Raw genomic sequence first — 14,196 nt, 5'->3', positions numbered from 1 at the left:
TCTGAGTGGCCTTTTAGTTCTTGTTGGTTCAGTAGTCGTTTCAATATTAATAATGGTACTCTCTTACCATTTAATCCAGTATCTTCCCAAGGTCTAATAATTAATCATTTTGGGTGTCCTAGCAGACCTAAAATAGGAAAGGCTTCATCTTAAAATAGTTAGGCACAGTGACTTGGATAAGTAACTTTAGGCTGATTACTGGTTTGAAAATAATGAGTTAGATTAAACTGGTCATATTGGCGTAATGTGTTACTGGTATAGACACCAGACCAAAATATATAAAAATATATACACACAGCGCAACTATAGAGATGTCTCACAAAACGTGAGCACACAAATCACATGCATCAGAATATATGATTTAAAAATGAGATAAAATAGAAAACGTATGAAGAATATCAAATGTCACATTTAGGCTTTAAACCTTTCAAGGTAAGGTGTTTAACATAGAAATCCAGAAAGATTCACATCCAACCAGTAAGACATTTAAATCATCCCATCTCTAAAGATGAAAACGTCTTTTCCAATGCATGTGTAAAGCTTCATAAGTCTGGAAATGGCTACAAAAAATAGTTGTCACCTAAACTTAGCCATGTATACAGTGAAAGCAATAACTTTAAACCATTCAAAAGTGCAACTGTGCCCAACGAGGCTAGACAAGAACCCAGGTTTATCTCGCCATCATTCACTGTGAGGATCATGGTGTAAGAGGGAACATTTTCTTTAAAGGTCATTGAAAGGGAACTACAGCAAAAGTGTTGCTATTTGAGGACGCCAAGGCTCAGTGTTTGGGGGGGGTTTACACCAGAAATGCAGACAAATTGTGAAGAGTCCTGTGTGTTAGAAACCTGAAGGAGACACACAAATTAGATTTAGACAGCCCTCCTCATGCTGTTCCCCTCATTCTGCCAAGTCTAGCCTCCTGGTCTGGTTTTATAACCTGGGAAATGAACCTGTAAAACACAGTCACAACTGCACCATTTCAGTGAATGTTATCAGTTTTCTTTTTCCAGAAGTCTGGTAGGAGCATTTGGAAAAATTAAACTGAACAAATAATGAATACTGTAATGAGTTGAAAGATAAAAAAAAAAAATCCCTCTGAATGAAAGGCATAAGCTGATAGTCTTCTTCTGTCCTCAGTCAGGGCAATCACTGCAGCTTTTCTGTGAGTTAACACCATCCCAGTGTTTTCAATGCTCCATGAGTTAACACCATCCCAGTGCATGTTGGAAACGGTTGTAATTAATGCAGTACTTGCTACAGCGTGTCCTCATTCGTTTTCCATAACCCCAGTTTTCAAGCATATATTTAAATATTTTATTTGTTGACATAAAATGAGCTCCCTGCTATGAAGTTGTGGTGCATCTGCAGAAAAAGAGATCCTACGAATGAAAATGAGATTTAATCTCCAGGTGGGTGAGGCTGTGGAAATAAGATCACTCAATGTGTAAAGACTGCCCTCTATAGGTCTTACACATGAACTGAATTCAGCTTGGACTGGACATATTCTCATGTCTGACTTTTCAGAGTGCTTCTGTTCATTTGTCCTCTTTTTGCTGCCTTCAACCTTGATAGTCAAAGAGCTCTTCTGTGTTCTTGACCTAAACTGCAATGTTGCAGGTTGTTGAAGTCATTAAGGCCACATGTTGGCCATTTTACAACTCAGACATCATGTGAGACGGAGCATGTCATAAATCAAGGCGCCAGTGGCGATAGAGATGACTGTTTTGTATTGTGTGTGGATTTTAGTGTTACAGCAATGATCTCCCAGCTTAACTCAGATGACCTTTTTCACTCACAAACATTAACCGTTCACAAAGTAAACTCCATTATCAGTTGGATGCAGTCTGACTGCTAGTCCTGACCTGAAAGACTCCTTCATATAAAGGTCTTTACATTTCTCAATCCACAGAGCTGTAAATTGTGTTGGTGTGTTATATCCTAAGGGGGAATTCGTTTTTTGTTTTTTTCTTTTGTCTGAGAGAGTTGCTCAGTGTGATGTGTTTGGGGAGTTTATCCAGACACTTAGGCATTGTGTTAAACAGGGATTTTGTTGTCAGTCTTGTTTTTTTTTCTTCATTGAGCCAAAAAAGGTTGGCTTGGGGTATCCGCAAGTGCTCTCATTTTCTTTACTTCAGACCATAATGGAAACAATCTCAACAGTGTCGAAGAGCAAGTATTGAGCTGTGATGCTTTCAGTTAACAAAGAGCATAAGTATTTAAGTCACTGCTGCACACCACAGTGCAAGGAGAGCTCCACCGTGTTTTAACGTGGGTCTTGTGTGTATGCAATGTGTGTACACGCAATCAAAAGTACAAAGTTACTGCTAGGCCTATATCTCTGCCAGAGCCAGGACCAAGTATTTGTTTTGTAAGCCAAAAGTAGGTCTCTTGTCTATTCCCTCAAATCTCAAGTCAAGTCCTAAGACAATGGCACACAAGTATTAAGTCAAACCCAAACTCTAAACTTCAAATTTCAATAAGTTATTTGACCTGGTATGTAATATTGTTTGGAGTCTATAAATTGCTTTTAAAAAATACATTTTGTTATTTCCTTTTAAAAGCAGTGAAAATAAAGTGCTTTTGACATGTAATTTCTTTTTTACTTTTTTGCTGGTTGATGTTGTTTGCCACATCAACCAGCATCAGGTCATGACTTTCAAAATGTCAGAAAATTAGTGCTGATGTTGCTTTTCACAATAAATATAAACCGAAACAAACTGAACGGTCAGTAAATTGAGAAATAGTGAGCAGCAAAAACAAAACAAAAAAACTGGCTCTTTAAACAAAACAGAAATTGTGCTTGCATTAAACTACAATGGTACACACCTGGCTTTACAATAATGCATGCATTATTGGATCATTGAAATAAGGAATCAAGTAATTTATGCAAGTCAAATTCCAGAATTACATCTAATTGAGATGCTACAACTTGACAGACTATCAAGTTTACAACAACTATTGTCTCTAGGTACCTTACAAAACAGTTTTAAAAAGCATCTAACGTGATGTTTTAGTGTAGTATTACCCACTCAATCAGAAGTTACAGGAAGTACCATGTGTGTAGTGCGTGTCATATCCGTGCTGTGATTTAATTGGCTGAAAGTTGCTAAAACATTTGAAGGCCCCGCCCCCGTCCAGCATTAACTAGTTGCTCAACACTTCAGTAGAAAGACTGATAAAAGTTGGGTCCATTCATTGAACAGCATTGACGTCGCAGGTCACTACAGGCCAGAGAGGAACCGGTCCGTCAGTGAGGTCAGTGTTTTTATTTCACTGTTTCGTTGTTTTAAAAGCTCCTCCAGAAACCTCAAATGCCCAGCTGCTGCTAAGCTAGCTATAATGACGCCAGCTTGTGTGATAAACAGGGCGTTGCTGTCATTTTCAGCCCGCAGATATAATGTGTTTTTTTCAATTAATATTCTCTAACATATGTTCAGCTGTGGGTTTATGTCTGAAACGCTGATTTCAACATGTTAGCCACATTATCAATTCTATGTACTCATCTGGGTTAAAGTTCGTTAGCCACAAAGTGAAAGGCGTGACAGTGAAACGCCAATAATAAGATAATCTTAGGTGCTTATTGTCTGTATTATTATTGACATTTAAAAAGATTATGTTAATATTGTTGTAGACGGGAATGTGGCAGTTATATTTTTAAGCAAAGAAATCTCAGTTTTTTAACAAATTGGTTTTATTTTATCCAGAAACATCTTAGCTTCAAATACATACTTAATTTTTTTACGGCAATCAAAAGTGAATGCCATGACTTTGGTAGAATATGGATTTCTACAGTGTAGTTTTTTTGTTTTGTTTTTGTTTTGATAAAGAAGCACCATTCAGGCTTTTACAGACTAAAAGCACTTTGAAATGCCTTGCTGTTGAAATGTGCTATACAAATAAAATTTGATTGATAATAATAATGTCCAGTTCTGCTTGAGGTTTGATCTGTCATTTCCAATTGACTTCCTGAAAGTTACACAAACTAATTTGTGGAGATGTTGTTTTAATTCTACAAGTAAATGTAACCAAGAAAGTGCTACGTGTTCTTCGATGGGGGTGGAAGTTTTAAAGAAACGCAAATGACTCCAATGATCCCAAATGATTGGTTTCTAAACTTTTCACAAATTTTAAAATTAGTGGTGTTAAATCTCTTTCCTGATATGTCACAAAGCCAAACAAAAAGTTAGGAGTAGACATTTATCATATGATTCATCATCATCATCATCATATGAGAATAAAAAACATCCTTTGAGTTTGTGATGCTGTGATAACAATAACACCTTTATGGTATTTGCTTTTGAAAGACTTTCAAAATATGATTAAGCACAATTATGCCGTTTTAACGGCACAGCTTTGCTACTTGGTGATATAAGTGTAGCAAATGGGGCTTATGATGAAGATGAAATTGTATTTCTTTTAGGGAGGGTCTGACTCTGTACATAGATTTATAGCACAAATATTCTTGGTCACTACTTTTATTGTACTCTCAATAAATGCCACAAAATATTGTAATTTTTCGAGTCCTTATCACCTGTCAGAGTTGCCTCCAAATGCTATTTGGAATGACGTTCAACCTGACTAAAAGTTTAATGATTTACTAATTAATGTTCTTGCTGATCAAGCTAAATATGGTTAATATAAGCTAATAATGCATTTCTCTATATTTGGCACCAAAACTGTAGAAGTACGTTCACTGAAGGTTATTGAATAATACTGTGTGTAAAATATTTTATTATTTTTAAAGTTTCTTTTTTTTGTTGTTTTTCTTTGCATTGCCCATCACTCAGTTCTCTACACTAGACAGACTTGTTGGATTTTTCAGTTTGGGGGAAAAAAACTTATTCTCCCTTCTTGAATCCCAACTTTTGGGGGATCTTTTTTTTCTAATGAAGTGAAAATTTAGACTTAATTTCTAACAGCTCAGACTGTGCCTATTACTAAGAACGTATATCTTTCTATAAATCTTTTTTTTTTTTTGACAGGATACAGAAAAACCTGTTAACAGAGTTGGAGAATCACAGCTCTAACTAGCAAACTCAATCTGTGTCTTATGTTTTATATCCATGATAAGACCTAGTGAATCAAATACCCTAATAGAGCTCATAATCAGTGCTGGCCCTAATATCAAAGGTCGTGTTGAGTTGTGGGTTCAAACAGAGTCTAGCATTCTTTTCCCGACAGATTATTTGTGAGCTCTGTGAGGATTTTTAACATTCACTAGGTAGAGTGTTTGGCAGGATTCCTGCGAGTGTTTCATGGGAATCTGTTGTCGGCGGGCTGATTATTTATGAACAACTGACAACTTTTTTTCTCCTGGACGTCTCTCGTATCTCAAGAATATTTATCTCAGGTTTATCTTGTGCTCGACTTCAGCTCTGATAAAGTCAGACTTTGGTTTAGAATAAAGGCAGTGAAGATGTCACCGGCTGACACTTGGAAGAAGGCCTGTTGCTCAACCAAGCTGTTGCAATAAAATGTAATCTTCCTTTGCTCTGAGCTCACAGAGGCTGTTGGAACGCAACAGTTTTGTGAAAACATCAGAGGGAATATTTCATCCCCTTTGACATCTCAAATATGTGAAATGATTAAACAGCAGCTCTTTATTAAAATCGGCTAGAGCTTCTTGCAGCACAATTTGCCTTCTCCTCGAGCAGTTCCTCTTGTCAGGTGGATGTAACGGGTCTACGAGAGCATTTTCTTCTGGCTGATTACATGTTGCAGCTGGTCAGCCCACTCTTTCTGCTCAAACTCATGTCCTTCTGTGACTTATTTGTCAAAAACATCAGGCCAAGCCAGTCGAGCAGCTGTTAGCTGTGTCCCAAGACAGGTGAAGACAGGTGGAGTCCATTTATGTCTCTATGTGCCATCTGGTAGAGCAAAAATCAGATGTCATCCACATGTTCAGGGCACCAGAGAGACATAAGGTTGTTGCAGTAGACTCTCTCCTCTTTCTTTCCCTTTTTTTTTTTTTTTGCTGTGCCCTAATGCTAGGCAGAGATGAGAAAAGAGGAAATTAATCAATAGAAGGAATTGCCTGCTGAGGTTGGTCATGCGATTAGGCAAATTCTCTTTCTGGTCGTAGTTTGACAGAAACACTGAAGTGATTCAACACCTGACTGCCTGGCGGTGAGTCGTATCAAAATTCAACCAGAAACTGCCTGCTCTCTGACGTGTCACCTCACACGCTCAGATGCAGACAAATGCATTTGGCACCACTGGTTAAGATGGATAGATGCCTCACATGCTACTGTCATTTTTTATTTCAGTAGAGTAACCTGATATGATCTTTTTCTCTGGTTAGCATCACTGATGAATGGTTTTCTTATGGCTACCCAAGACTTCAGTCCTGATACCTTGAGTTTCCCTTGTGTATGTTTAACGTGACTCTTGAATTCTACTGTTAATCCTCCAGTTTGATGTCACCAAATTTTGAAATGATCACCAATTGTGAAATTGATTGTTCCCCTCTTTCCTTCCGTTCTTTAATAATGCTTTGGACAGTTGTTAACCCAGTTTTCCTTTTGATATTTTCTTTGCTTGATGCATGCCAGTGATTTGACCCTTCTTACTAACGTCTTTTCCACAACCACAGGCTGTGTCTTTCGACACGCTTATTTAAGAAATGAGAAGCACCTCATTGCATCGGTTGGTGTTAAATAACTTGTTGCCAGCCGGAAGACGAACATTCATGCAGTAACTATCCAATATCTGTGCAAGAAAAATGGTGTAAGGAGGAGGAATGGTGACTGATTCCTCTCTTTGTATGTTTCTACCTTTATTTGAAATATTATGAAAGAAGGAGCAAGTGCTTTCTCATTAGCCAAAAAGGTTTTGCACAAGGTATTGACAGTTGGAGAACCAACAATTGTGACCCTGCTGATTTTTGTCAAGAACAGATGTTTCTCAATGTGGGATTTTTTCCCGCATAAATAAATGCAACATGTAGATCTTTAATATTGATTTAAAGTATCTAATGTGAGAGAGATCTATTTGAGAATAGTTGCAGTTTAAACTTAGTTTAAATTAAATTATTTAGTATACAAAGACAATGTTCTTTGTGCTTTTAAAATCAAATATGAAAATTTAAGTATTTAAGTTGAGTCAGAGGAAAGTGGATTTCCATCACCTTATATCTGCGCCAGCCGCCTTCGTTTAGACTTTTAACCTGAAACTGTTGTCAGCCACTAGGCGTCTGAGTCAGCGATTTTTTTTTTTGCTTGGAAATTGCTGCCACTCCTATCATTCCTGAAGGCTTGTTGACTTGTTGTTTGTCTGGGCAAAATGTGAGTAGATGCAGCCTCAGGCTTTACAATGGTGGAAACTGGTGGTGGTGTTTGATACGGGCGATTCTCGTGCTGTTGGTGAGCAGCATGAGAATTTTTTTTAAAAATGGCGTGTTGCATCTAAAATGACGACTTTTGTTGCCTGCTTGTAGAGTCAATAGGAATAGGGACTCCTTGTGTAGAAATGCTATAAGAAAATATTGCTTAAACCTGGCAGTGATGCTGATGCTGAAGGAATCCAATTCACATCTTCCGGTTTTGTGCTGAAGGGAAGTCGTGTTTTACTGTTTTATTTTAGTCTCTGGACTGCATTTGAGCAAATCTTGTTAAATCTAAAATACTGAAGCTGAATTGTATTTATGAAATCTCCAGTTTTATTTAAACAAAAAGCAAAATGTTTTTTTCTTTTTTCAAAAAGAAGTTGAACTACCTTAAATCAACAGATATAATGGATGGGTCACAACAAGACTGAACTATTTTTCTGGTCCTGGGAGCAGATTTGAAGATTAAAAAAAAAATGTTGGGCTTTTTTGCTTTTACTTTTTTCTCAAAGCATTTCTTCTTCCTGTTTAAATGACGTTTTTGACTTTAAGCATGCAAATCACATCCAGGAACATACCAATAATATTGATATTATTTGAAAAAAATGGAGCAAAGTCAATGGGAAAATAAAGTTAAATATTTTAAATATCAGAGGAATATGGAGGCTTGAAGTGTTTGTAGTGGTACTAGGCCCAGTTTTATTGTTTTAAACCAGTTTCATCCTTGTTGCATCATAGCGTTGACTAATGGATTTAACATGGCTGAGCTTTCTTTCTTCGTGCATTTAAACCATCTGACAGAACAGCTATTCCTGCTAGATAAAGTACATCAGCCACTTTAACAAAGACTTCCAGAGACGGAGCTGTGTTTCATCATGCACTCAGAGCAAAGTGAGGTGAATCTCAATTTCTAACTCTCTCTGTATTCTGTGTCAGAGATTGAACCCAGCAGTCACAATGGCAGACAGCGGGAAAACTAATGAGGCTGGAGCTGCAGCAACTGAACCAGCTAATGAAGAGCAGCAGGTGAGGAGCACAGAAACCCTCCGCCACACCTACTACAAATTATAACTTATTTTACGCTTGTAACATCTCCAGGTTCAAAAAAAGTTGGCGTAATAATGCAACTAAATGTAAATGAAAGCTTAAGAAATCCGATTTGTTTCAGAAAAAAAGTGTATTTTCCCTTTTCTTTTTTTTTTTTTCTCGAAGCGACCCTAATTGTTACTTTCTGGTTCCAGAATGTTGTTGCAAGAGTGAGCCACTTGCCCCTGGTCAGCTCAGCCTGTGAGGCTGTTTCCAATGCCTACAGCAGCACCAAAGACAACGTGCCCTTGCTGAAGGGGGTGATGAATGTTGCAGAGAGTGGGGTCCGGACTCTCGGAGCAGCTGCCAGCACGGGGTCCAAACCTGTTTTGGGCATGATCGAACCACAACGTAAGGTTCTCCTCTCCACAAAGTGTGATGTAATGTGTATGCAATAAAAGTTCCTAAATGTTCTCTGAAATCTGCCATTAAGTTAAATGGGGACTATGGTTATGGGGAAAAAACAGTGTGAAATGAGCTTGAGTTTGGCCTGTTGCCTGAGAGTTTCGGGGTCATTTTTAAAATGAATTTCTGGAATCTGCTAAAAACAAACTTTGCACATACTGTATTTCACTGTACATTTCGTTGAAGCTCTTTGCTTCTGTTGTATTGTAAACAAAAATATGTATCTGTCCACCACATTAGTTGAGAGTCATTATTTTTATGCTGACTACAATAGTAGCTCTTATTATTTTTATATTTGAAGTAAGCTTCTATCCTGCATGTTGTTTCAGTTGCCACAGTGAATGAGTATGCCTTGAAAGGACTCGATAAGATGGAAGAGAAGCTGCCGATTCTTCACCAACCAGCTGACAAGGTCAAGAAGAACCTGTATAAATAACTTCCATACATCTCTTTTCTTCTCCTCTTCTAAGTAGATAATTTATAAACCAGTATATTGTCCCCTGAGAGGCTGGAGTGAAAACTGCATACTGGATCTTGAACTGCAGTTCCGTCAGGTTTTGGTCTGGACTTTGACTGGACCCTTGAAACACCATGACTGTTTCTTTTCAGCCATCCTGTTTTGCTAGTGTTCGTGGGGTCATTGTTCTGATGAGGATGTAGTCTCTGTCGAGCTTAATCTTGTTGACAAGATAGCCTCACGTTATATTATACATCCTGTGACTGTAAAATATGACAAAGCTACAACAGTTTAAAAAAAAAGAGCTGCATTTTTTTTTAAATAATCTTGTTTATCCAGTGTTTCATTAGTATTCACTAATGGCCTGTAATTTTGTTAAAATATCTTGAATATAATCTGAGCCCTAACTTAAAAAGCAGTGAATTTGGTTTAGTTTTTTTCTGTTTTGTTTAGATTTTTCTACTGGAGCTACATGCATTAAATTTTCATAATCTCTGACACCTTGTCTCTTCATTATTCCCCACAGGTGGTGTCAGACACCGTAGGTATGGTGTACCAGTCAGTGACGGGGGCCAAAGACGCGGTGCTGGGCGCTGTGATGAGTGGCGTCGAGCTGACCCGGGCGGCGGTCAGTGGTAGCATCAACACAGTCATGGGCACCAGGATGGGCCAGATGGTCAGCAGCGGGATGGGTCTGGCCCTCAGCCGATCTGAGGACTGGGTTGATCAGAACCTGCCACTTACTGAGAGGGAGCTGGGTCAGTACCAATGCTAAATGAGGAAATGATCGTGCCTCTGTTCAAAAACAGAACCACTGATGGCACATGTCCGCCCCTGCAGAGAAGGGTGGTCCGACGGTTTGATGATAATGACATCCTGATGTGATTAATAGGACTGTACACAGGACGGACGACGGGATTTTATTGCATTCAATTATGCTACGAGCTGATGTCATCAATGGTTAGGTGCTATTCATAGAGAGGAAGTCGGGGCATTGCTTTGAACTTGCCTTCTGTTCCTTTGGCTCACATAGTTCCTGTAATTTCCAGCACACAGTTTTGACACCTGCTACTGTGATGTCATATATTTGTGACAACTTGCAGTGCTCCAGGTTAGAAATGATGCTCATGGGGACATCGAGTGATTGTGCGCTGTGAAAATACACCCGGAAGCATGACGGCAGAAGAAAAGCACTCTGAAGTTTACCTTCAGTCAACATGGACAGGAATGTCAATAATTTGAACATTTCTTATTGGGAAGGTGGTAAAATGTAATTATTCAACAAACAATCTAAAAAAATGTTATAAGTTTTAATTGAGATTTTTCTCTAATCCACAAAGGTTGAAATTAGATGTGCTTTAAAGCGCTTCAAATCAAACCTAACATGTAGTGACGTGGTAGACAATAAATTGTATTTGTTCCATTAAATAATTGCACCCTCAAACTATGGTGCAGAGGGTGCACCATAGTTTGAGGTGCACCCTCAAACTCAAAACACACTATATGTGTGTTTTCAAAATTAAGAAAACACACATAAAAGGTATATGTGTGTTTTCAAAATTAAGAATACAAAAAACTTGTGTGTGTATATATAGCAGACATAATGATATCCAGCTGCTGCCCCAAATATGAAGAGATTCTGAATATTGTGTGCAAGAAAAATGAGACCAAAAAGGTCTTTTAATATTGCCTGCATTAAATTCTGACTGTGGGGACATTAAATCTGAACTGTTAAACTTTTAACTCCATTAAAAATCAAATTAACAGCACTACCTTACATTTGCAACCATTAAATAAAGCATGTGACTAAGAGATTATTACGTTTCTCTTCCAGCTGCTGTGGCCGAACCTGCCAACGCTGAGGTGTCAACCACGTCAGCCAACCCCAGCTACTTTGTCCGTCTGGGTAAGCTCTCTGCCAAGGTGCAGGAGCGAGCTCTGGAGCAATCCCTGGGCCGCGCACGAAAGGCCAGGGATGCCACCTACGCTGCGGTGGCTCAGATTACCAGTACCCTGGACTTGGTGGAGAGCGCCCGTGCCAGTCTGGGGACAGCAGGCAGCCAAATAGCAGGAGCTCCAGAACAGCTGCTGCAGCACTGGGCCGAGTGGAAGAAGAAACGGGAGGGGGAGGGACTGACCGAGTCGGAACCAGATGGGTCCAAGGATGAAGCTGAGGTCAGGATTTAACCATTTTTGAGTTTAATTCATTGTTTGGTTTTGTAATCTCAATGTACTTCCTCAAATACCGACACCGACTTTATGTCCTAATCCTGAATTTGTATTTCAGAGTTTATAGCCTGATTTTAATTGACTGAAATGTTTATTTGGTCAGTTTTTTTTTTTCCAACTTTACTGTGACTTACATCTTATATTTCAATGGCTTTTTTTCATACTTACTTTTACTTTTTATATTTTAAATTAGTCTTTTACATTCAGATATTTTATTATCAACTTGTCTGAAACCCCTTTGCTCACTCTACCGCAGTAAACTCTGCAATAGAGCTGCGTACTGAAATGTGTTATTTTCACTCTGACAGCAGCTGGAATCACGCGCCCTTTCTATGGTACAAGGCCTGAGTGACCAACTGAGGGCATCATGCTCAAGCGTGGTTTCCAGTGCTCAGGGTCTGCCAGGAACAGTCCAGGAACAACTGACCAGTGCGCGGGTAGCCGCCGAAGAACTGCAGTCATCGCTCAGAAACGCCAGCGCTCTCACTCCCGTCCTGCTAGAGCGAAGCCGCCATCACCTAAAACAAGTACGAAATTTTCCATGCCGTTTCAAGCACCGTTTTTGTATGCGTCAGCATGGGAAGATATGTCTGACTTATTATTCAACTTTTTTCCTTACTTTGCATGAGTACAGGTCTTCTACTATCTCCACACACAGGCTTTTACGGGTATCTGTTAGAATATCATCAAAAAGGACTTTAGGAATTTCAGTTTAAAAAACAATCTACATTTATTACACAGTTAAGATGGTCTCTTCTATTAATATTGGTGGTTATAACTTGTCAATTATGGCTTCTCAGGAAATTTTAATATTCCAATACAACAAGATATTTATTAACGTTCCAGTCATACCATATATATTTAAATAGTTTTATGTAATGAACCCACCTTGTGGAGAGTGTCAGTGACTGCCTTCTAGACAACTGACAAATGCCAAAACAGAACATTACATTTTTGAAGTCATAAAAAAACAAACAAACAAAGATCTTTCTAATATTCAGATAGTTTAAGTGTAATTAATATATATATTGATATAACTTTCACATTTGATCTGAATTGCTCAAACTAAATTTTTTGCTGCTGTTCTAATTTCTTGAGAGGCACCTTACACCCTAAAGGTGTATAAGACTTAGCATGTCACAGTTTTGTCTTTCTTGTGAGAAAGATTAGCCTGTAGCTGTAATTTAACTGCTGTTGGTGTGTACCTTTCGTAGGTTCAACACTCACTGGATGGAGTCATGGACTATTTGCTACACAACACGCCGCTCAACTGGATCGTGGGACCTTTTGTTGCTCAGAAGACTGAGAGCGAACAAGGGGAAGTGCAAATGGAGTAGGCTAGCACGAACAACTTGCACTCAAGATTTTTTTGTTTTTTGTTTTTTTTGTCCTCACTTTTGTTTCTTTTCAACAAAAGCTTCCAGTATTTTGATGTTTTTTCAAGGAATATCCTCTCTAAAACATTGCATAATGTTCATTTAATCACATCTTTATGTCGATGCTTTTAAATGAAACTTAACTGACATTGCACTGATCACGCAGCATTTAACACGGTTGACATAAAAAGACGGTTTTCCTTTTGTCTTTTACATTTGCACGTTTTTTTTTTCTTTGTCGAGTATTAACCCATCCCTTTTAAGACGGGACATTTGTTGACATTCCAGTCATTCCAACAGTAGAACCAGGAACAAGATGGAAGAGGAGTTGAGAGCACAGTTTCACGAGTTTATAACATTCACAGTTGTTCCATGTGAATGAGCTGTCACTAAAAAGTATTCAATAAATCTTGAACAGAAGACTGTCTCTGTGTTTCTCTTTAGTATTTATTCTGATCTATTAGCTAATGGTGGAATTATTGGATAAGTGTTGTGCATTGCTGTTTCAAATCTTTGAAGACCCTTCATAGAATGCTGTTGTATTTTAACTTTATTTCACCAAACATTTACAATTGTATTTATATCCTTGCATACACCAAATAAAGACGCACACCTTTAATTCTTGCTGTCTGAAGTTAAATCAGACCAAACATCTCTTGCTGTCAGTCAGAATGATCAAAATTATTTCTATTTGCTAAATTCCACAATAATGAAATAATGTCTTGGTGATCCATTTATTAAGTATCCAAAATCAGAAGTTTACATACATTTCCTCAGTATTACGCACAATTGTCCTTGAACTGTACGACTGTTGGAAATCTTTGCCCATTTGGAGGACCTGTTGAAGTTTAACTTTTCTTACTGATATCTTTGGATGTTGCTTCAATATGTCCACAAATAGTACTTTCCTCCTGGTACACCTGCAGCAATACAGCTCCACATCATGATGGTGCCACTCCCAGATCAAATGGGTCCCTTTATTCATCCAAATGTAATGATGGTCATTATGGCCAAACAGTTCAACTTTAGTTTTATCTCAACGCAAGACAAGTCTCAAAAAAATTGGTTTTTGTCCATCTGTGCATTTGCAAACTGCAATCTGTTTTTTTGTTTGTTTCTTTTGGAATAATGGCTCCTTTTGTGCTGAGTGGCGATATACAATTTGCACATTTTTGGACCAATATGTGTATTTCTCCAGGACATACAACCCTATAACTCTTTCATGAGCAGTGTGATGGTTGGACATCATATCTATACTTGCATACTTTGGACAGATAAATGAAGTACTTTCAAGCATATGGAAACTGTTTCTAAGG

The 14,196-nt window shown here is 38.3% G+C and overlaps 1 protein-coding gene across 1 annotated transcript; it reads left to right on the top strand.

Annotated features, from left to right (window-relative positions):
- Positions 1 to 3,108: 3,108 nt before the first annotated feature.
- On the top strand, positions 3,109 to 13,302 carry LOC103142544 (perilipin-2-like). Its single transcript, XM_016674587.1, has 8 exons — positions 3,109 to 3,258; positions 8,266 to 8,353; positions 8,569 to 8,764; positions 9,148 to 9,230; positions 9,802 to 10,033; positions 11,110 to 11,450; positions 11,813 to 12,031; positions 12,719 to 13,302. Exons 2-8 carry the CDS (start codon positions 8,285 to 8,287, stop codon positions 12,839 to 12,841), a joined length of 1,263 nt encoding a protein of 420 aa, XP_016530073.1. The 5' UTR covers positions 3,109 to 3,258; positions 8,266 to 8,284; the 3' UTR covers positions 12,842 to 13,302.
- Positions 13,303 to 14,196: the final 894 nt, after the last annotated feature.

Source organism: Poecilia formosa, unplaced genomic scaffold (assembly GCF_000485575.1).
Source record: "Poecilia formosa unplaced genomic scaffold, Poecilia_formosa-5.1.2 Scaffold98, whole genome shotgun sequence".
Classification (NCBI taxonomy): Eukaryota; Metazoa; Chordata; class Actinopteri; order Cyprinodontiformes; family Poeciliidae; genus Poecilia; species Poecilia formosa.
Note: the sequence above shows the minus strand (reverse complement) of the source record. Positions and strands in the feature narration are given on the sequence as shown.

Excerpts from the sequence above, each read along its gene's own strand:
- LOC103142544 (XM_016674587.1), top strand. The coding sequence starts at position 8,285 with ATGGCAGACAGCGGGAAAACTAATGAGGCTGGAGCTGCAGCAACTGAA. Across the intron at positions 8,765-9,147 it reads GGGCATGATCGAACCACAAC|TTGCCACAGTGAATGAGTAT; the intron begins GTAAGGTTCTCC and ends ATGTTGTTTCAG. Across the intron at positions 9,231-9,801 it reads TTCACCAACCAGCTGACAAG|GTGGTGTCAGACACCGTAGG; the intron begins GTCAAGAAGAAC and ends TATTCCCCACAG.